Genomic DNA, 24,402 nt, shown 5'->3' on the forward strand with positions numbered 1-24,402 from the left:
TTATCATTTATCGCGCGACCATTCTTGCCTGCCAGATATTTGTGAGTAATACAGACGCTCTGATATGTATGATGTCTACTGTAGCAAGAAAGGCTAAATTTAGAATGAAAATTGTTCTACATAATTGTTAGTTACTTTACAAGTGGTTAGTCATGCCATTAACAAGTCAACTGAAACAACAGTGGTAGGTACTTGCTTATTCAAACGAGTGAATATGTAGGTAGGTATAACAGTCTTTGAATATTGCTGATACTCCTTAAGATTGTATTTTATGCTTAAACATACAAAGTACCCAATACAATCAGCCTCTGAGTGCGATCGAGTGTTCATGGAAATATAACGGATGTTGGTTCTTAAAAAACACTTGATACTTTAAAGTTGATTCTTTTTAGTTAGTATGGGTTATAGTGACACTGGTTTTTTTTTTCTGTTTATAGCTCTATAGTTACCTAGGAGCATTTCCCTTTTCTTGATTTTTTTAGGGAATTTTAGGTTAAGTGTACTCAGAATCACGAGTAGATACTTTCAATCTCACTGGGAGACAAAAAGTGTCCCAGAATTTCCATACATTTTTGTTACTTTCCTCTTTTGTTGCCCCACACAAAATGGTAACAAAATAAGAAAAAACCGTATGGGACAATTTTTTTAACTACTATATAGGGTTGAAGAAGGTGATTCTGAGTAGAAATACCATTTTTTTTTTCAAAAATGTCACATTTCATAAAAGTGGCGAAAAAAAAAAGAAATGCTCACCTATGATTTAGATAAATTGTGCCAATCACGACAATGCGTGCCTTGGTTATTTTCATGGTACAGATATGCGTGTCATTGTGAATCACACGACAGACACGACCTACATAAAGTACCGGCACATATTTTGCCCATTTGGGTATTTGAATGGTTTCGGCTAGTCGAAATTGTGCGCATTACTTTTCCTAGAATCCAGTAACAATTTAAATCGCATTTTTTTCGATTTAGATTTTTAACCCCCGACGCAAAAACGACGGGGTGTTATAAGTTTGACATGTCTGCCTGTGTGTGTGTGTGTGTCTGTCTGTCTGTCTGTTTGTCTGTCTGTCTGTGTGTGTGTCTGTCTGTGGCATCGTAGCTCCCGAACGGATGAACCGATTTGGATTTAGTTTTTTTTTCTGAAAGCTAAGTAAGTCGGGAGTGTTTTTAGCCATGTTTCATGAAAATCGGTCTACTATGTCGCGGTCGGGTTTTTTTTTTTAATTTTAATTTTGTGGTTAGGTTATTATAAAAGGGGCTCTAAACGGATTCGCTATAAAATAAATCTAATATATTTTTCGATACTCCGTTATGCAGACACAGCTACTGCAAGCAATTCAGAGATGTGTTAGCTCGTAGTTCTAGCTACTGGAGGTATGTCAGTGGTTAGTTTCTAACCATTGACATTTTTTTTTTTTTTTTTTATATTTATTGGTTTACCAACAATTGTTTACACCATTATTGACATAAATTCAACCATTATGATTATGATCGCTAAGCGTAACAATTACTTAAAGGTAAACACCACATGCATCAAATCAATTCATAAATGTATTTATAAATAGGTAAGAGCTATGCCATATATATAAACACATACACACTGCAATGTCACAATTTCGTCTTCATTCAACCCCTCTTTGCCAAGAGTGGCAGTGAGACCTGAGTGGTTCATGTGCTCTGCCTACCACTTTATGGGATACAGGCGTTATTATATGTATGTATGTATATACATAAAACTTCTGGCATTAACTCGGTACTATTACATTATGAATTGTTCCACTAAGTTTCAACCTCACAACAGTGATAACAGTCCCATTTACGCACTTGCTCCACTTGCATTCAGTTCGAAGTTAGAAACTAACCAGCAGAAGTCTGACACTTTAGTATGCATATTTCTTATCCATCTTCAGGTGAAGATATACTGGAAATTAGCTGACAAAAACGATTTGTGAATATGGACATGTGGCTAGTGGCTACTGTGGCTAGTGATGTTGTACGGGACAAGTACAGTCCCTAATATTTTTTTTTTTATTATTATAAATGGGCTTACTCTTGACCACAGACTAGCCAAAGGCAAAGACGTGGCCTACGATGGAGTGAGCTCGCCCAGAAGATGCCTGTTCACTCTTGATTTGAAGGTTGCCGGGTTATATGGGGTAATTGGATATAAAAAGTGGTATTTAGTCAACCCGTTTGGGAGAAGCAATAATTTGTTAACAACATTAAAATTAATTAGATTATATTCAGATGGGGTATCAAAACTCTCACAAAAAAAATATTTTTTAACCATAAAAAAATTAAATTTTGAAAAAACCCCCGACATAGTGGACTGATTTTCATGAAACATGGCTAAGAACACTCCCGACTAATTCAGCTTTCAAACAATAAAAAACTAAATCTAAATGGGTTCATCCGTTAGGGAGCTACGATGCCACAGACAGACAGACAGACCGACAGACAGACAGACAGACACGTCAAACTTATAACACCCCGTCATTTTTGCGTCGGGGGTTAAAAATCGGAACTTCTTACCTTTTTACTCCCCGTACTATATTTTGATTGCAACCTCATTCAGGAGGATTGCTCAAATCCCTAAAATATTACTGGATCGTATTGAATAGAACAGGGGCTGTCAAAGGTAAAAGTCCCGCAATTTCCGGTACCGTCCCATCACTAGGTAACCTCGTCAAGGTCCGAGGCACTCGGCCAGTCTTGTCACACTCTGCTTACGCGGACCCGCAAACCCGTTGTGAACGGGCTAGCTCGTTGACCAAGGTAAGAGATGCATTATTATACTTACTGTATAATATATGCAGTTTCAAGACGTGAATAATATTGTATTATAACCTAACCGCAATATTTAAATTAAAAAAAAAAAAACTCCGACATAGTAGACAGATTTCCATCAAGTAAGAACACTCCAGACTAATGCAGCTTTCAAACAAAAAAAAAACTTAATCTGAATCGGTTCATCCGTTCGGGAGCTACGATGCCACAGACACAGACAGATAGACACACAACTCAAACTTATAACACCCCGTCGTTTTTGCGCCGCGTCGGGGGTTAAAAACAAGGATCTGAGCCCTAAATCTGCTCACTATCCATCTAATGTAGCCTAAGGTAGCCCGTGATAAAAAAAACTAGGTACAAAAAGTATATACACGTAAAAAACACGGGAAATCCGAGGGCGTTTCGGGTATATATACTTCGGATTTTGGAGATTCTAGAAAAATTGCTTGTGGTTGTTGCTTCTGTTATCTGATATTTTAAAAAAACTGCTCTAAATAGTCTGACCTCCCTTTGTTTTTTTCGCTATAGAAGGTACTGCTTTACTAGTTAATTTTACCTGCATTATTGATTTCCCAAGGGAGAAGTATTCCAACTGTTATTAGTTTATAAAAATGTAAATCCAAATTAGTTGTTTCATAAAATTTTGCACTTTACCACAGGGCACAGTATAAAGACGATTACTATGAAATAAATTATAGAAAAGGCTTCGATGTTTTTTTTACAGCTATATTGTTAATTTACGACTTTATTTTTTACGCCCCGCTAAGATAAGTGGGTGGTCTGAAATATGTCACGCAGTTCCTTTATTTGGCTTATCGGTTAAAATGTATCACGGGCATAAACCAGCCTTTTAAAGCTCATATTTTTATTGCGAAGCGTTAAATATTTATGACATCGAAAGTGAGCTGAGAAGATTACAAATGAAGGGCCTTGCCTTTAAACTTTTTTATACGAAACCAAAAGAAAGGTACTGCCTGTTTGGGACTTTATTGATCTACAACGATATGCGTACTGTAGATGTCGCAATTTAAAAAACCTATATTTTCGAATCCACCAATAGTTTGGAATGGAAGATATTAAAAAAAACTACGCCCAAAAAATAAGCGTTTTCTTTCAGCAAAATACCTCACAGTAATTTAATGGTGGACACATGTAAAAAAAAATCTGTTTTAAGGTTTACAACCCGAAGCCACCTAAATATATGACGGGAAATAAGACATTTTTTAATGACATAGAATTTTTGAATTTTTTCTAACGTGCTCTAGAGCAAATATAACAACAGATATTTTTAAGCAGAAATGAATAGCACATAATATTTCAGATATTTAGCATATAAAAACCACCAATATATTTATATGGAAATAAAAAAATCTAAATATTTGACCGGGCAAATTAGGAACAGATAATAGTACGAGGTTGACTTTAATTGTCCCTATTTAACAATATTAACAGCATGATAATCCACCCAATAAGTTTGACCTTTACTTAATAATATATTTACATTTTCTATGCGTGGTTTGGTTTGGACCTTAGTGTCTTACATTTAGGAATCCAAATGGCGTGCCACCACGCCAATGGAACTGGGAAGAAAGTAGGTGATAAGCCGTGTCGCATGCTTTTTATTTTGTTCTTCTATTATTACACATTAGCGTAATTTACATTGCTGTTTCTACATAAGCAATATTTTAGGTAGATTAAAAATTAGAATGGACTGGTGGATATCCATCATAATATTATGTTTCATGTACTATATAGAATACATAATTATTTATCTATAATTCTAATAAGATATATTCATTCTTGACTGACTGACTGAAGGTTGACTTTTATTTTACTTATGTATCTATCGATAATTATTAAATATATATAAATGTTGTTAAAACATTAATAATTCATAATGAAATAACGTCGAAACTTTAGTGGAATAAAGTTGAATGCCAATCTAAGACACAAAATCATCATCCTTTTTGCGTTATCCCGGCATCTGTCACGGCTCATGGGAGCCTGGGGTCCGCTTTGACAACGAATCCCAAGATTTGGCGAAGGCACTAGTGTTTTCGAAAGCGACTGCCATCTGACCTTCCAACCCGAAGGGTAAACTAGATCTTATTGGAATTAGTCCAATTTCTTCACGATGTTTTCCTTCACCGAAAAGCGACTGGCAAATATCAAATGACATTTCGCACATAAATTCCGAAAAAGTCATTGGTGCGAGCCGGTGTTCGAACCCGCGACCGCCGGAACGAAATTCGCACGTACTTACCGCTAGGCTACCTCAAAATGTCATATATAATCGACCCATTAAATAATAACCTCTTTGGAAAAAACTATCATTACGTTTTTCGACATATTTCATGTCAGTGCGCAATCAGTGCGTGTCAGTCAAGAAATAGTTTATTGTGAAGAACGAAACGTAAGATTGTTGATGGTATTGATGTATGGTAAACATTATGACATTGACAGCGTTAAAATGAGTAGTAGTAGTAGTAGTAGTAACTCTTTATTGTACAAAAACACATAAAAAAAAAGCATACATTAAGATGTGAAGTACAAAGGCGAACTTATCCCTTTGAGGGATCTCTTCCAGTTAACCTTTGAGTAAATGAGAGAGAAAACTTGAAGAGGGTAACAAATTCCGCAATTTGTACAACATGGTACCATAAAGACAATGGGCAAATAATATATAAATAATTAATAAATAAATAAATACACATACAGTAATAGGATAAACCTAACTATATCACACAAAAAGGAATGTGAAAGATACACTAAAGAGTTGACAAGGAACACAAAATATATACAAAGCAACAAGGCAAATTAGTCAGATAACCATAGCTTCTTGATATAGCATGAGTGTTTGCTACACGATATTCAACCTTGCGTGGGTCCTTAATTAGAGCTTGTGACTGTACACAATCTGATTGGGACCTTAATAACCTTTATCGGATTCATGTAGAAAAGAAGACTAAAAAATAAGTAAAGGTACAATCAAGGAACTTTATTTTCCAACCACCTAATGTTCAATATTGTACAGAAAACTGTCATCATAAGAGATTTATAAATTAAACTAGACTGGCCACATGTGCGAGTGAGACACCAGCTCCAACTTTGCTTTCTCGTGTGGACCGTTTTTCGTAGTCTGATACGGACGTCTTTCTAGGCCGGTGATAAGGTTCAATTTACCCAGTATGGAAAAAATATTAGAATATTATCAGAAATATTAAAACGTGTTTTTTATTTAGTGGCGGGTTTGGCTGTGAATATCTTTCAGTTTATCATGCTAAAACATAAAATAATACAGTTCGTGAATATTTCAAAGCAACGTCGTAATCAAGCTAGCTCTTATGATGACAGTTTGCTGTACGATATTGAACCTTAGGTTACCTTCAATCAAGACTAATACTGAAATACTGTTTTCGACCTTATTGCATTACATGTGTTTAATAACATTTTAAAATGGCTAGGGAATTAAATATCTTGACTGTACCTAAATTACTCACAGCATTAAATAAAATGTTATATACAACAAAAAAAAAACAATATTTTAAATAAAGGGGGTAAAAAGGCGGTAAAAGAAAAATAAAATAAAAATAAAAACCAAAAAAAGTTCATTTCGACTGCCGGGGATCGAACCCACGACATCAGGACCGTCCGTCATCTTACATTACCCTAGTACAACCTGAGCTATTTAAGCGATAGTAGTGGCGACTAAATATATTATTATACCATGATGTAATGAAAATGCGGTTGAACACATGAGTCACTTTTGAAATAATGCAGGAAATTACATCGTCAATGGTAGAGAGTTTGTAGGTAAGAAGAATATGAAAATACTTATTTCAGTACGTACGTATGTGGTTTTAGCGCTTCTTGGCGAGCATTTAAAGGTGGATTAATTTTTATTCTTCTTTATTATGATCCTAACGAAAAGTCTGTTCCAATTTTTTTGCTTATGTAATTTTTGCCGTAAATGTTATTCCGAGCTAGTAAAATATTGAACATCCGTCTTGTTTTTGGGGTGGTTTCAGTTTTCATAGTGTTTCAACACATAATGTATATACAAAACAACCATAACTTCACTTGTCCTTTTATTGCTTGTGTCATAACTGATTTAATTAGTCCGCTTTTTGCTACTACGAAGTATCATTCACAAAAATAGGTGGTTTCTTAATGTGTTATAAAGGTCATAAATTAAAGTAGTCGAATTTAAAACAAAAGTCCTGATTCCATTTTCGCCTGATTTTTAGTGAATTAAAATAATATTTTTTTTATTCTATTATACGTTTTTTGTCACAAATTTTGGTGGCTTAACTAAAAAAACTATTTCAAATTACCAAACTTAATTTTTGGTGACATAAAAAGTACTGTTATAGAATTAAGTTATTTTCCCAGTAGTAGCAAGACCGGATGGTTCCTAGGCTAATGGCGTAGTAGATGGAGTGTCAAATGCAACGATTCTTCAAACAAAAACGTAAAATTTGGCATTAACACACTTACATACATACTCACGCCTGAACTCCCAAGCGGAACAGGCAGCAACTAAGGGGTTGAAAAAAAAACTAGATAGATTATAATATATTATGTGATATTGCAGTGATAGCCCATCGTCCATCACAATGAACTGATAACCACAATGGAAGCCGTATCCAACAGTAGATTATTTTTCATTAATGACTACGTCTAGAAACATAAAAGGTAGTCAATTATTAAATATTTCAGATAACTGTTACGTCGAGAAACTCTCGATTTGCAAGTTCCGCTCTACTGCTTCTACTGTTCTACAACCAAATGTTACCGGTCTTCCTTTTTACCCGTCAATTTTTTTCAACGTCTACATTTTTTAGTTTTAATAATATCTACGGCTAGACATCACAATATTATTAAATGATTACATATTTCAAATAACTGTTACGGCGAGAAACTCACGATTTGCAAGCCGTTCCGCTCTACTGCCTCCACTGTTCTCGACAAGCGAGTGTTACCGATGTTCCATTTTACGTAGACACAGTTTTACATGTCTGTTTCTGGTTTTTACTCTTTGAAGTAACGATGAATCATTAACAGCATCAAATCAACATCAACAACATCAGTAAGTAAAAAAAACATAATAAAACAACATAAACATGCTATGCTCATGCTCATGAACATGCTATAAATTGTGACGTAGGCGAGAGGCTGGCAACCTGTCACTGCAATGTCACAGTTTCGTTTTCTTTCAACCCCTTATTTGCCAAAAGTGGCACTGAAGCTTTAGTAGTTTCATGTGCTCTACTTACCCCTTTATGGGATACAGGCGTGATTGTATGTATGTATGTACATGCCATAAAATCATGACTCATTTTATTAATTTTTGCTGTGGATTAACCCAAAATGGGTAGACGTCTTAAGTTAAGTCTACATAATTCAACCTGTAGGTACAGTACAAACTGACCAATTCAGTGAATGGCATGACAAGGTTTAATGATGATTTACAGGACATTCCTTTTGATAGTGTCAATTTAAAATGTCGTAAACCGTTTATGTTCTCAGCACGAGCCAACTCGTTCCGAATGCTGCAGTTAGATCTACATCTACATGAGTTTAATGAGCTTTCATTTGGTGCCAAGCTTTAAATGTTAAGTGAGAAAATAAACATAAAAAATGTACTTAAAGTAACGTTACTTCGACTTTTTAACATGTTCGTCCCCGGCACTGTTTTACTAAAATTCTAACTATGCCGGTAGAAATAACTAAATTCTCATTCCTATGACACTGGCGGTTCACTATTATCTAGCAGAAACTTTTTACGCATATATTTGATTAGTATAATAGTTCTTGGCAGAAGTCAAGTTTGGCAGAAACACCTTACGCAGAATATGCTTTGGCACAAATCATTTCGCAGATTTTTGTAATACCGAATCGTCTGTTGTCATAATGTTGATGAGCATAATAGTCTTCTAGTCGAACAATACATTTGCAGATAATATTTGTGCATAATATTTAGGCGGCATAAAGTTGTAATTTGCTATTTGATAGCGAGTTGGATGTGTTGGGGATGGGGATGCAAGATACCTAACACTCCTCCTCGCTTCGCTCGTCGTCGTACCTAACGGTGATTCTGGGGCAGTTTTTCTTTTCTGATAGCGAGTAATAATTTTACTAATGTAATATTATGCTATAAGATTATTATGGTACATACAATTATGCTAAACCAAAGTCGATCAAAGTAATGTTCTGTAAAACAATATTCTGCCAAATGTATCTTATGCGTGGAAGTAATAATGCCAACTAAGTTTTCTGCAAAATTACCATTCGACCGAAAGTGTTTCTGCGAAACATGTTATGCGAAGTGTGTTTCGGACTAAAATTATTCTGCCAGATGAGGGTAACCCGACACTGGCATTTAAGTCAACTTCTTACTCCTATGCCAGCGGTATACATAGAAATATGTATGAACGTTTTGAACACAACTGCTGTCTCGCCGGCATAGACCGGTAAATTTGTTTGAACACACATACGTGTCACTGGCATAGGAATTCGATTATTTTGATCCCAGAAGTTGTATCACCGGCACAGGAGAAGGTTTATTTTGATCACAAACCTTGTGCCGCCGGCACTGAACGTGTTAAATTTTTATTTAGCTATTCTGTATCCCACTGTTATACAAAGTCCTCTCACCTGCATCCTTAACTATCAATTTTATTCTTCCTATAGCCAAAACAAACACTTTAGTTTGTAAAAATGTCAGCATGTACTTTTCACGTGCATTCCGTTGGTAAAAAAACTATAAATGTATTCTAACGTTAAGAACTCGAACCCACTTTAACAAATTTATTTTCTATGTCATTTGATGAATGTACACGTCATGTAGATTATGAATACCAAATCATCGCGCCATTCAAAATAAATAACTCTTTGAATATGCTTCTCAAAAAGAAAAAAACACTAGAACACCAACAGCGCTCAAAAAACCATCTCACAGTAAAAGAAAGTCGAAATTATGACATCAAACTTTGTGGCGATCCGTCACACCGCTGTCGGCATCAAAGGGAAATCATCGTAGCGTGAACGCCACTCGTTTAAAAAAAATTGAACCTTGCAGACCTTTCTAGAAAGTTGAGGCTGTACAGTAAAATTAGTGAATTACACGTTGACCTACCATGATTGTCAAAAATCGAATTTTTTAGTTGTTATAAGTTATAACTTTTGCTTTCGTCAGGTATGTCATGTTTCGAACGAAAATTGGTTCATTTTATGCTAACTTCAGAATGTCATCTTCAAAATATAAACTCGGAGTACTCAAACAGAAATCATTTACATACATACATACAATCACGCCTGTATCCCATAAAGGGGTAGGCAGAACACATGAAACAACTAAAGCTTCAGTGCCACTCTTGGCAAATAAGGGGTTGAAAGAAAACGAAACTGTGACATTGCAGTGACAGGTTGCCAGCCTCTCGCCTACGCCACAATTTAACCCATATCCCATAGTCGCCTTCTACGATACTCACGGGAAGAAAGGGGGTGGTGAAATTCTTAACCCGTCACCACACAGGCTCAGAAATCATTTAATGCGCCAAAATATCGCAACAAGTCTGATCTTTTTGCTATGTCCATAAAGTTTCAGTTTCGGCTGAAACTGGAGTAAAAACCGAAACGTATGCTTCGATTTCTGCAAAAAAAACTCGGTCGGACACTACAAGTAGAAATGTCTATCCACCTTCTTCATCGTTACAAATTTAAGTAAAAGAGATGAAGATAAAGCGTTTTCCGTCTCAATTTCACAGATTGTGCAACTGTGGCGAATTATGACTTTTTCTCCGTAACGATTTCACGAAGATTTATATGGCTCATTTGCTGAGTGAGCGTTACTGCCAGAGTTCAAAGTTTTATTACGTTGTAAGTTGTCGGAACTATGGAATTAGTTCGCTGGTAATTTTCTGAGGCCATTTGAACGGTGTTCGTAATTCAAAAACTTTAAGACGGTTAGCGGTGAAAGACGCGTACCTAATGCCTATCAATCACTTGGTTAGTTGTCGTACTTGAAAATTTATGACAAAGAAATGACAAAGATGGTGGAACGACCTTGACGTCTACCTTATCAACTGATCAAATCTCCGTTATTTGGGAATTAGTTCGTGCTAGGGGATAGGCCTTTGCCCGGTCCAACATAGAACACGCACACGCTTCAATAGGCTAAGAAAAAAAGGCCTACTATTTAAATTCCAAATTTCGTCACAAAATTTTCTGTTGCAGGTCATATGCTGCTTACAAAAAACGAAGCACCAGAATCTCCAGTTAAGTCTTTCATTTTTTAAACAGGTAATCCTGACTAAAATGCATTAAAACTATACTCTCCCCGTCCAGAAACAAAGTCAGTAGGGTGTCGCGAAAATAACGCAGTTCCTTGCGAGTGCAGAACCAGTTCACAACCGGTTCCACCGGTCCTGTTTGAAAGCGATTCGGATGCTATTGCTAAGGGAAAACGGATATAGGGAAAACGTTTTAGATAGGTATTACATTTTTTTCATGATAGTAGGATATTATTATAAATAGGTGTGTCTGTTTATTTGTCCGTCTTTCACGGCAAAACGGAGCGACAAATTGACGTGATTTTGTAAGTGGAGATAGTTGAAGGGATGGAAAGTGACATGACATAGGCTACTTTTAACCCCCACTTCCCTAAAAGGGGGGGGGGCATAAGCTAGTCATTTATATTTAGCAGTTTACGAGGTTTGCAGTTTATTAAACACAAGATAACTTATCTGAGATATCAGCTGTGGGGCTACGTCGGTTATTCGGTACTACCTGCATCTGATAAGATAATTGTTATCAGTAACATACATCCTCAAAATAAATAGGTGTAACCCACTAACGTAGATGCCATATTCAATGACTTCGCTGATTGGGTGCAACGGACAAATTAACCACGTGGTATTTTTCTAATAGATAAGCTGCGGGCGTAACACACTAGTTAGATAAACTTTATCGCATCGGTTCGACCCTATCGCACTTAGAAATAGAGCGAAAAGGACGGCTTGATGTTTTATTGTTAATAACGCGACCGTGCTTGCTTGCTTGATGTTCAAAAATGCCAACTGACGCACGTGTTTTCAGCCTGATAAAACCTTCGCGAGTTCTGACAAGATTTCCGGTGACGCATTACACCTGAATAGGCTATGCCTGATGTTTAGTGCCTTAGATTCCTAATAAGAAAAGAGAATTTAAACATTATTTCCATGTTTTTGTAAAGAAAATGCAGTCATTTATCTGATTCATGTAAGTAAGTATAAAACTCTAAAATTCCACAGCACGTGGGATGTTTAACAAGTCTTGGCAAATAAGAAACACCAGAAAAGGCAAGAGCGCGAGTGGCGAGTCTAGGTTAGGTCAAGACTCATGACATGACTCATTCAGTAAAAGTTGCAAAGAAATTCCGCTTTATTTCTCCATGACTTTGATATCCTTGTTTATGTATACTATGTATAAATTATCACCGAGATATTTTTATGGACATAGTTCGCGGTTCAGGAAAATCAGATGATGATTTTATTCATCAGTTCATCACGCAGATGAAGTGGCGAGCAGACACACATTTTAAGTTAGTTTGTTTTTCCTTTATAAGTTTGACGTGTCTGTCTGTGTGTGTGTCTGTCTGTGGCATCGTAGCTCCCGAACGGATAAACCGATTTAGATTTAGTTTTTTTTTTGTCTGAAAGCTGAGTTAGTCGGGAGTGTTCTTAGCCATGTTTCATGAAAATCGGTCCACTTGTCGCGGTCGGAGGTTTTTCAAAATTTTAATTTTGTGGTTAGGTTATAACCACAGTAGTCTGATAAACAGGACAATAGTGTAACTTCGTGCCATCATAACTTTGATTAGCCTTGTATCTCATAAACTAGCAACCTTTTATTCTTTCTTAAATCTAAATAATTTCATTTCTTTGTCCTTCTTAATTGCTATCTAATCTTAGCAGTTTCATGTGCTCTCCCTAGCCCTTTTGGGAATACAAATCCGAGATTATGTATGTAACAACCTTCAAAACATAACCGCTTCTCGTTATCTCTGCACCTGCCCACGAGATTATGTTGTCAGTTGCCGCCGTAACGTGTCGCCACGGGTCGTGTGATTCATCACAGCGATGGCGACCCATATCACGCATTTTACTGCCACGGTATAATAAGAGACGTGCTCAGAGATTTCAAACGTAAGGATAAAACAACTCGAAAAAATTAAATTCTGATAAAGCTCCCGACATAGGTAGGCCCGATTTTCATCAAACATGGCTAAGAACACTCCCGACTAATTCAGCTTTCAAACTAAAGAACTAAATCTAAAGCGGTTCATCCGTTCGAAACACAGACCAACTCCTATAGACATCCATTACAAGACGACTCGCGGTCACCAGCCTTACTTGTATTTGCCATGATATAAGCGCGGGCGCTCGCCGTGCCCGATCAGTAGCGACCAAGTAACCGACCCGAAAGCAGCGCGTGTTTTTCGCAATAAAAAAATTGAAAAAGGGTATTTTGATGCCTTAAAGATGTCCACCTGTATTGTGAAATGGTGTGGAAAGGTAACAACAAGCTCAAATTTAAAAACAGACGGCATTACATTCCACAAATAAGTCATATTTATAATTTATTCAGAGCCGGCATAGGTCAACTTACACTGGCTACTTACGCGACAGTAGAAGGACAGTCATACTTTTGTCCCTTTTCATCTGGCGCGACTGCCCGCCGTCCTTGAAACGACCAATCGCAGCGCGCTAAACACATTCCCCTCCCGCTCCTCGCGCCCCAAGCACTGGTGATTTGTACCGCGCACAAAATTTACAATATTCGTACTCTATAGGAGGTTCTCTGTGGTTCGAAAGCTACGATGCCACAGACAGACAGACACGACAAACTTATAACATCCCGTCGTTTTTGCGTCGGGAGTTACTCGTAAAAACGAATATCGTTTGATGCGCGTTGGTAGAAAGCTAACGCCACTAACACGATTTACACGATTGGTTGATAAGTTCGCCTCACGCTTTTGATTGGTCGCATAGACTGCACGCTTGGCTCGCATGATGTGCTGACGCCATTTTGGGTGCCCCTATGCCACGTCCTTACGAAGAATGTAAGTCAATGCGTGTACAAACCCACTTTCCAAATTGTCGTTTTACTGCACGTTTATGACTTAGAGATTCCGTGTACCAACGTACAAGCATAACATATTGCAGAGAGCATTTTACGGTATTTGCATTTCTTATAGCGTAGTAGACTACAAGGAATTCAGATACGTTTGTAATATTGCACAAGTTCTTGTCTGGAAAGGTAACAGACATACAAAGTTACATAGATACCTTCCTTTCTTATTTTTTTTGAGATACGTGTCGTTTTGTCTTTTGAAGATTAAAATATTTTTGATTAAGTTATGGTGGTAAAGACATGATGATTATTGCCATGAAAATCATTCTTTATGGATGTAATTTATCCCTACCGTCCGCAAAAGTAGGTACCTATCATATGTATGTCACAGTTTTTAAATACCCGCTCTTCAAATTAATGTACATTTGCAACAAAATATGCACACATTTATAACAGGCCAGTGTGGGAGCACCATAACTGTACAGTCCGCATCAATAGTAGGCAACAGATGAAAAAACGCACCAATAGTATCTGACATCCTAAATAACACTTCTAAAAATAGATAAACCTTTACAGTTCGTGATCAGAAATTTCAAAGTTTAATTATTTTTTCTATGTAGTTGTAGACACAACTCTTTTTGTTTAGCGCCTTTAGCGGTTACAGAATGGTAGTTCTGAAGCGTTGTTCGATCCTCTACTTTTGACGCTGACTGTACAGTGATCTCGAAAGCATTTCTAATATTGCACAAGTTAAATTTACAATTCCGAGTATAAATCCCTCTTCGGCCTGCATTTAGTATTTATAGGCGATTGCAATGTTGCCTAATCGTCGACACGTTCAATCGATCTTGCTTTCTGTTGTAATAATTTCTAATGGACTTGTTTCATTGTGCTTATCTTGGGACTTGCGGATATGAGTTCTAAGATAATTGAAGTTTGCAAAGGGGAAGCTAAGAATATTTCACGAGTACTGAAGAGGAACTGTTGGTCGATACCTAAAATAAAGAAAAAGAAAAACTGTGTTTTCGCTTTAAATTAAAACTAATTTACAGAGCTGCTGTTATACCGGCCATTTTTTCTGTAACATGGGTATTTTTTACGCGATTCATAATCAGGATCGCGAGTTCTTTCGATAATGATAGGAGAAAAAAAATGTCCCAAGATCTCCATACATTTTTCAAATCTTCCATTCCGTTACCGCCATATTTATGGAAAAATGGTAACGGAATGGAAAAATAACTTTGGGACACTTTTTTCTCCTTTAAGGATTAAAAGAGCTCGCGATTCTGAGCGGAAACCACATAAAAATTTCCAAATAAAAAAAAAGTGGACAACTTTGAAAAAAAATGGCCCATACACGGGAGTTGGGAAAGAGAGAGTGAGTGAGTCATAGAATGAACTCAGGAATAAAACTATTCGTTCAAATTGATGGTTGCGTTCAGAAGCAGGCACCTAAACAAATTAAACAAAGTCTCTTAAGTGCTAAACAATTATTATAATAGAGCTGACAGGTTAATCGCAAACGGAAATATGGTACCTAATAGAAAACGGCCCAAACACTTCTTAAACCTTGGATAATCTTGTATAGTACATTCTCTGTAGTATTAACGGTGGTATTAGTCTACGTGACTGCGTGAGAATCAGTGTCTGTCTTAACGTGGCGTGGGGTTGAAAAGTGACACTTGATAAAGCCATGACATGGTATTGTGTCGGTAAGATGAAAGGCAATGTTGGCTACAACATTACGAGTGTCGGTCACACGTGAAAACTTGACACTGATATCATCTAAGCTATGAAACATGTAATGTTTCCTAGAAGACCGTTATAATCTTAAACGACCCGAAGGGACATTATGGCAAGCGCGGGAGTTAACAGGCTTAAATGACTGAGGCTAATGACACGGCAGATGTACCGTGAATATCATTTTATATCTCAGTTAATATGGCATCTGACGTGATGGCATCTCAGTCATGACATGAAGTACGAGTATACACAGTCTTCGCTTTTAAGTAGAGTAAATAAAAACGAATATCATTTTATATCTCAGTTAATATGGCATCTGACGTGATGGCATCTCAGTCATGACATGAAGTACGAGTATACTTGACAGTTACTGGAATTCGCTTTTAAGTAGAGTAAATAAAAACTGGATACAATACAGCTATTAAGATACTTTTAGTCTTCAATTCATTGCTTCATAAATAGTGTAAAAATGTCCAAAACCATTTCATATCGACAGTTACTTCGTATAAAATAAGATGTCATACGGATCGTCAATGAATAATGATATTCGTAGTCAAATATAGATACTGGATCATTTTCCTTCAAGGATTCAAGTGTGACTTTAAATGGGAATAGTTTTGTGTATAAATATTACAGCTCTGCATCTAGATTGATACGAACAACTTTTTATTTGAAACAATCTTAATGTTTACAAGCAATTATGCTAATATGTTCGGGTTACATCTTGCAAAATAATTTACTTGTCATATCCCTACCTTCTATAGATTGAGATCAAAATTTCATTTGTCAAAGTTTACAAATTGAATGACTATGCAATATTATGATACAAGCTAATCTGATGATTGACACAGGAAGCAACTGTAGAAACTCTGTGTTAAAGCAACCATATTGTGTTTGGGGTTGTTACACCAATTCGTTGCATGTTGAACAAGTACAGTCAGCAAAAGCTTGAATCAACAATGCTTTATTTCGACAAGAGTATACTTTCTTCAAGGATTTCAAAATAGTTGTGTGCATACCTCAACTTTGCATCTAGATGCGAAAACTTTTATCGAAAGAATTCCATCTTCGAAACAATACTGCTTTGTACTTGTTGACCGGGCACGGGTAACTTTATGTTCCGATGAAAGATTGTAGTTTGAATCTCACAGTTTTAAATTTCAACACATACGAAGTAGGTATTATCACCTGTAAAAGTGCATGGCGAATTTATCAATGAATTCATTCATAACTTCTCCACGCACTTTGCGACTAATAGTACATAGTTATAATAGACAGTATTAATTATACAAATCTTAGTACCTAATTTCTCATCTCTCTTTACACGCATAAATAAATGCTATCAATAGCATGAATATCTATCTAGCGTAAACTTACTTAGATAGTTCTACCCACTTAGATTATGTAAGGGAGTCCCCTCTGCCAACAAACTGTCCTGCAGTTTGGCAGAAGATTTAATGTCGTTAAAAAAGGGTTTATTTTGAGAATAAACGATTTTTTTTTTATCTGAGTTTGGTATCTTTTGAGTTTTTCTTAACTTTTTCATTATTATCTGAATATGCTTCTTACTCATAAAATACTTATAAATTATCCTCGCGTTATATCTACTTTATTTCCTCATTAAAGTGACTGTTGAGAGTAACAACACCCATCTTTTACTAGTTTACTTTTTATTCCAGTAAGCTGCTTATTTACCATTAAAAGTTCTCACGCAATCAAAATACCAACTAGTAATGAGATAAATAAGATGAATATACAATCGGCATCGTTTGAAGCGATATTTGGGTTCCATTAAAGACTCATCTTTCGTTCGTAAAGAAAAGGAAGTAATCATCGCTACAGTTTGGCGAATTTCCAATTAATGTTGGTATAAGACATTAATAATCTATAGGCACCATTAGGTGTTGCTTTTAAATTATACGTGTGTCTATACTTTAGTGATAAGGCATACAATTATGTATAATGATATAAATTAGACCGGTTATAGGTATCTTATCCTGTTTCTTTTCAATCGCGCGAATCCATACTAATATTTATGGGAAAGTGTGTGTGTCTGTTTGTTTTTCCGTCTTTCACGGCAAAACGGAGCGACGAATTGACGTGTGTTTTTAAGTGGAGATAGTTGAAGGGATGGAGAGTGACATAGGCTACTTTTAGTCTCTTCCTGACGCGAGCGAAGCCGCTGGCAAAAGCTAGTATGTTGATAATCTTCAACAGGGGAATTATCTTGACCGCGTCGCGCAATTGCCAATGAAAACTCCAATCCAATTTAAATTTATTAAATTTATAGATTGCAATTCGCTCGTCAGAACTTGTACAAACAATGTCACTAGAATTTGACTTTAGTGCCAACAGTGCAAGTCACGTCATAAAAACTACAAGTTTGACGACGTGATTTGTGACACTAGGCTTTTAAATTCCAGGATAAACATAAATTACAGCCTCTCTATGAGTCACGGCGCCAACATTTTATGAATTTAATATTCAACCGCCTAGCTTGCACGATCTCTTTTTATGTCCGTCATAAAGCATTCTTTATACAGTGTTTTAGTGCAAGGGGCGAGTTCTTTTATAGATCGTGCTAGGTCTAGAATAATTAGCAACCTATAACCATTTAGGTAACGACTAATATATTTAAGGCTAAAGAATCATATATAGTTAGAATGACGACCGGTCTGGCCCAGTGGGTTGTTACCCTGTCTGCGAAGCCGTTGGGCATGCTGGGTTCGATTCTCGGTAATTACAATCTCATTTGTGTTTAGAATACAGATGAAGTAGCTTTATCTTGATAAGTATCTTATCGTCGCCTAATATCCACGGGTGATATTTTAATCTTTATCTACACGGGACTGCATACAAAATGCTCTCTATTCATTGCTCACAAGTGTAGTCTGGTTAAAACAATTAACAACCGCAGACTGAACTGAATTAGCGACGAGGCACGGTTGCGCAAAAACCGTTATGTGCAGGTGAACAGGGAACAATAGAAGAGATTAGAAACATTTCTGCTACATTTGTAAGGTTCAGCGTTAAAATATCAAGAGAAATACTTAGTCCTCATCAGATACAAGTCACGACAGTCGTACGCGCCCTTTATGACAATTTCCGCATATTAAAAATGTCCAAAAATTTTAATGACAATAAATTTGGTTAATCTTAGAATCTGGTTACAACATTTTATGGAAATCGGTTGAGAATTGCGACCTATAGAGGAGAACATTCGGACATACCAAATCACAAATAGAGCTTAAACTTAGACCTTTTCTTTGCAGTCAATAAAGTTTCTATCGGCTGATGTAAAACTTCCTTCATAGGTACCAATGTTTTTGAACGCATAGTTAGCTTATCCCTACTACATTTCCATTTTCATTCCCAGAGCAAAAACGCTGAATCCAAAGTTGAGAAACAAATTAGCAACCACACTTCTGAAACTGGGCAGAATAATTTGGGCGAGTTATATTTGGCCAAAAACCGTAAGCCGTATCCAACTCCAATAATCGTATGTACATATTATTCCAGGAACAAAAGGAACCATTCCTTTGTCCATTTTTGCTACAGCTTTTGCTTTCTGCACATTCGGGTCACTTTGTGTGAACCTGAGTCCGAATCTGAGACAAGAGTCTGCAACAATTGACTTCTGACCTGACTGATTATCATGTGGTAGAATAGGCATGCAGTGTGAAATGAACTGAACCGGTTCTTAAAACACATCCTTGGCAACACAGTTTTGGCGAAGAGGAAGCCTGAAAATATGTTGTTTATTTTTTTGTATGTTTAAGTGAATATTCTTCGTGTGCAGATTTTCAAAGACTTACCAGTACTTTTATTTTATAGTGACCGGTAAAAGGTTCACAAGGTTCAAACAATAGAATCTGTCATACTGTCACATTTGTTCTGCGCGCTCGCGCGTTACATTCTCATCTCATCCCGTCCATCGACAAAATCAATCAAATAGAAATTTCTGGTCTGCCTGGACAACTGACACGTGATACAACAATGAACATTCATTTTGACGTTAATTATATCTTCATCCGCAGCAATCCGAATGTCACCCGAACTACTTAATAGATACACTTATTTCAGCAAAGATCCAAACCTTTTGTTTTCTTCTTTCCTAGTTTTCCTTCCTGCGTGCAGCGATTCTTTTAGTTTGAAAACATCCATCGCAACTTCCTTGTTCAGTCTTCGAACAGCAGTCTTGGGAGAATTCTCTTGCTGTCTTTTTGTGACGAATCTAGTATTTTCCATATTATTTTGACCGTTAAAAGGTTCACAGGTTCAAACAATGGCATCCCGCCATTCTGCTACATTCGTTCTCTGTGCGCTCGTGCGTTACTTTCTCATCGCGCCGGCAAATCAATCAAATGGAAATTTCGTGTCCATGTGCAGTTTTCGAATAACTCGTTTTTGTTATCTGTTTCGAATTCTTGAATAAGAATTTTCGTGGATTTTCCGGTGGTAATTGCTTGTTGAAGTTGGCCATCAGGTGCATACTCTATTGTATGGAACTGTTCTATTTAGTCAAAAATGATTTGAATGTTTTGACAGACTTCAATAAAAATAGTCCAACCAAGAGGAATATTTGTTTTATTACTGCTACTAGTATTTGAAAATTCTAAACGAATAGATACCGTCATTGGCTTTGCAGATAGTCCTTATGCTTCAAGTACAAACAATATTTCGTCCAAAATTACAACATAAATTCGTCTTAGCACACCGTGTAAGCCACAAATTGTTAGAGCTCACACAATTTTTACAACTATATAGCTGTGGTTAGTGGTTGCCAAAAAACCGTAGGTTGTTGTGAAATACCATACCTTTCGTTACGTTTCGTTCGTCACACAACGGAAATCTCGACTTTACTTGAAGAATCTTATTGTGTTGAAGTCTAGTCAAAGGTTCCACTTTGTCGCTTAGCATAACTACAAGATATGCTTGTTATGAATAATCTGCCAAAGCGGCAAAATCATGGAAAACAGCAAAAAAAGAGTTTTTGCTCGGAACTACCTACGTGTGCTCCTAAATGGGTCCCACTGTCACAAATTAGATTTTTCATTTTTATCGCTGGACCATAGGAGTCAGGTCAGGAGTCATACTTCTCTGATCTTTATACTGTAAGATACCTTTATTCATAAAAACTTAAGGAAAAATGCACTTAAATCGAATTACAAATTTTTCAATACACTTAATGTGCCGGTATTTCTCTCTCTCCCACGCTATCGAAACAGGCAGTAAATTGAACATTTTTTCTTCACCTTTTTATGGTCCCTTGAGTTACTTTGGTTGTGTCTCAAGGGACACTTACCAGATTTTTGTCTCCAAGTTTTCCTATTTTAGCTTGGTGGGTGAGTATTTCAGGCATTTGAGATAATGGCTGAATTTCTCTCCTTTTAATTATTTAGGTACTATCAGCTGCAAAATTGCATGGACAAAATAATGAATTAATTAATTGATAAATTCGCCGTGAACTTTTGCAGCTGATAGTACCTAAAATAGGTGCCGTTTATAAACCGCAAATACTGCAATTACGTACCTATTTTTTTTTAAGTCACTCTAGTTATAGGTACACTAATTAGTTAATAATTAGCAAAGTCCTGCACCTGCAAAGGTAAGTAAGCCTCCGGCGTGGGAACTTAGTCCGTTTTTACATTATCCGATCCGATCCGATATCGGATGTCGGAAGGATTGGAAAAAAATCCAAGATGGCGCCTGTAATGTATGGGATATCCGATGTCGGATCGGATACTGTGAAAACGCACTTACTCGCAGAATGGGTCAGTTAACTCTGCAGCTAATGTCAATTGTAACAGTTTCGTATTTGAAAATAATAAAGAGAGAGAAAAAAAAATCCATAAATTCTTATACGATTCACACTTGCACCAAACAGGTACACTGATAAAAGAATAACCGATATTACGCTCGACTACCGATACCGGTCGCCCACCTTCGTTTATCGTGACATAACCTCAAATGCAAACCGTCATTCATAAGTGACTCACGCACAATACACGCTCCAATGACCGGTTTGCAAACAATTCCAATGTCACACAGCAGAACAACAACATTTACTAACAAAACCGCTGTTACTAACAACAACTGACTTGTTAAATCGCTTGTAAAAGTTTTTATTTTTACCTGATAAAGTAGCCAGTAACACCGCTAACCCCGCCACACCTGTCGCTAGGGACCTCATTCTGTCTCTTTTAACGCTAACGCGTCCTCGTCAACAAAAACAACAGAATTTCAAACTAGAACTTCAACGTCTTTGTTTCAAAACAATAAACAATTTCACTCGCGTTTTTGTTACACCTTCGTCAGATAAGAGTAAAATCACAAATTGCACAATAATATCCTTTTAAAACAGTTTACGAAACAGTCTCACTCATTATTTCACAGTAGTTCATTATAACATTTTTCGTATTATCTCTATTTTAACAGTTTAAATATGACAAAACTTGTTTCGTGTAGTTGATCGAGCGGGGAGCGAAGGAGCGCACGTCCGCCTACACCGAGCTCTCAGCGACACTGGCGCGCGATGGAAGCGACATGGCGCGGCGGCGGATGATTGCGGAACTACGCGGCGTCGGAGCCTCGTTGAGTCGTTGGGCTAGTGTGCAACTGTGCACGCGATGAAATGCAACAAGGATTACAAGTGCTAAAGCTAAAACAAGTTTTGTTTGTTCTTAGTTTTATAAGGTATATATCAAATTATTAAACGTAGGTAGGTCCTTACAATGTAATTTTTTTTTTCAATTTTTGCAAAAGTAACGGAGGGCAATCCACGAGAATGTCGCTTACGACATGCAAACATTCTAATACTTTTGAAGACACTAAGAAAGCGAAGTTGTGTCTGACAACCTTTCATGACTTGGTTAACCAATTGGCAGTATTTCCTTGACTTTTACGGCTTTGATTGATATAGCTATTATAGCTGTCATACAAGGCAAAAGCATGTCGTAAGCGACTTTCTTGTGGAATGTCCCAACGGCGTATAAAGTAGGCTTTGTCATAAATTGTAATTTTGCCCATCATACAAATGAATAAATAATGAATTACAAAAAAATTAGGTACTCTTGCACACCTATATATTTACATTTGGTAGCACTTTGACGATGAAACTAGGTACAGTCGAGTTGATAAATATGTGTACATTTCTTCAACTTAACTTGTTGCAAGAAGGTGAAAAAATTTACACATGTTTCTGAACTCGACTGTACCTAAGTAAATTATAAATAGTTTTAAAGTGCCACCAATGTCGAACAAAAAATAATCTGATTTGCATGTTTTGTAGGTACAGAGAGTAGAATAAAAACGTTGATATTGAATTGTTCATGTTAGGTTAGTATATACGTACGTACACAGGTACATACAGTACATAAGTAGATGCGTTATTTCAATCGTCACTATCAATACCTACTATATTTAAAATAAAAAAATCAGACGGTAGCAGCAGCGGCTGGTCCATACAAGCTGATTCCCACCGGCTTGCCTAAAATTGATTAGTAATAAAGTACCTAATGTTAAGGTGGGTTTCTTTTTGCTTTGGTGTTGCCCAGCAGAAATTTCCATGAGCCGCCACTGGTGGGTACCTACTTTAATGTTTTATTTGGATTTTCATTTGTACTCGAATTGAGGATGAAATTTTATGTCATCATTTTCAAACACAAAAATGAACATAAATAAATTATGAATCACTACAGATATTTTTTAAATGGAATATTAAGTAAAATAGCCTTAATTAGTACATTCCGGTTAATATTTAATAATATTTTTTTTACTTTGTTTTAAATATATTTTTTTAAGTTGAGAAGACTGGCCAGGATAGCGGACTTTTTTTCACCCTGGCGCTAGGCCGGGAAAATGCTAGGTTGAAGAAGAAGATTTTTTAAATAGTTATTTGTTTTCTTTTAAAGCTTTCTGGGCAAAGTTGTTGTTTAACCGCACGTGCCAATATTGATTTGATACCCGAGCAAGCGAAAGATTCCAATATTGAACCGCGAGCATAGCGATGGTTCAAAAAGTTTTGAGCGTTGCGAGGGTTTCAAGCCACGAAGGTTAAACAAACTTTGCCACCGAGTGAAACACAACATTTTTCGCCACACCAACACGAACAAAATACTGACCATAAAACATCAAACTAAATCAAATCTATCCATTTATTCAATATTTATGATTCAAAATCATCATTTATAGGTAAATTCTACCAGCCAGCTCAAGCTATCATGTTAAAATACTGAAATTACTTTGCAGTTTTGTGGATAAAATCCAATGTTGCTATCTGTTTTCGAATATCAAATTAAGCCTTTACCAGTTGGTGTGGTGAAAATAATAGTTATTTGTTATACAAGGGGGCAAAGTTGTATTTTAACGCCGAGCGTGGAATTGAAAAACGAGTTTTTTAACACACGAGAAGTAAAATACATTTGCACCCGAGTGTAACACAAAACGTTTCCCCTCACTATAGCGAGGAAACTACAACGCAAAAAATGCGTTTATCACTGCTTCCAGTAGTTCCACAGGTGGTAAATAATCTTTATTTACTAGATTCACCTACTTTTATCAATTTTAAAGCAGTTAACTAGTTTTTTAAAGGTGCGCGGGGCCCGAGGGCCCCGCGGTGTTCTTTTTTTTTTTTTGCTTTATTGTTTTTTTGCTTTTGCTTTTGTTTTTTGTTTTTGTGTTTTGCTTATGCTTTTGCTTTTTGTTTTTGTGTTTTGCTTTTGCTTTTTGTTTTTGAGCTATGCT

At 36.5% G+C, this 24,402-nt stretch overlaps 1 protein-coding gene across 7 annotated transcripts in view; it reads right to left on the reverse strand.

Moving 5' to 3' along the window:
* Window positions 1–22,169, reverse strand: part of LOC125235140 (fasciclin-2) — a 247,584-nt gene extending 225,415 nt beyond the window's left edge. For all 7 annotated transcript variants that reach the window (XM_048141589.1, XM_048141588.1, XM_048141587.1 and 4 more), the window contains exon 1: window positions 21,793–22,169. In XM_048141589.1, the coding sequence (XP_047997546.1) occupies window positions 21,793–21,850 (58 nt within the window). In that variant the 5' untranslated portion in view covers window positions 21,851–22,169. The remainder of the gene's footprint in view (window positions 1–21,792) is intronic.
* Between the last annotated feature and the right edge of the window lie 2,233 nt (window positions 22,170–24,402).

The sequence above is a fragment of the Leguminivora glycinivorella genome, chromosome 17 (genome assembly GCF_023078275.1).
Source record: "Leguminivora glycinivorella isolate SPB_JAAS2020 chromosome 17, LegGlyc_1.1, whole genome shotgun sequence".
NCBI classification, from domain to species: domain Eukaryota; kingdom Metazoa; phylum Arthropoda; class Insecta; order Lepidoptera; family Tortricidae; genus Leguminivora; species Leguminivora glycinivorella.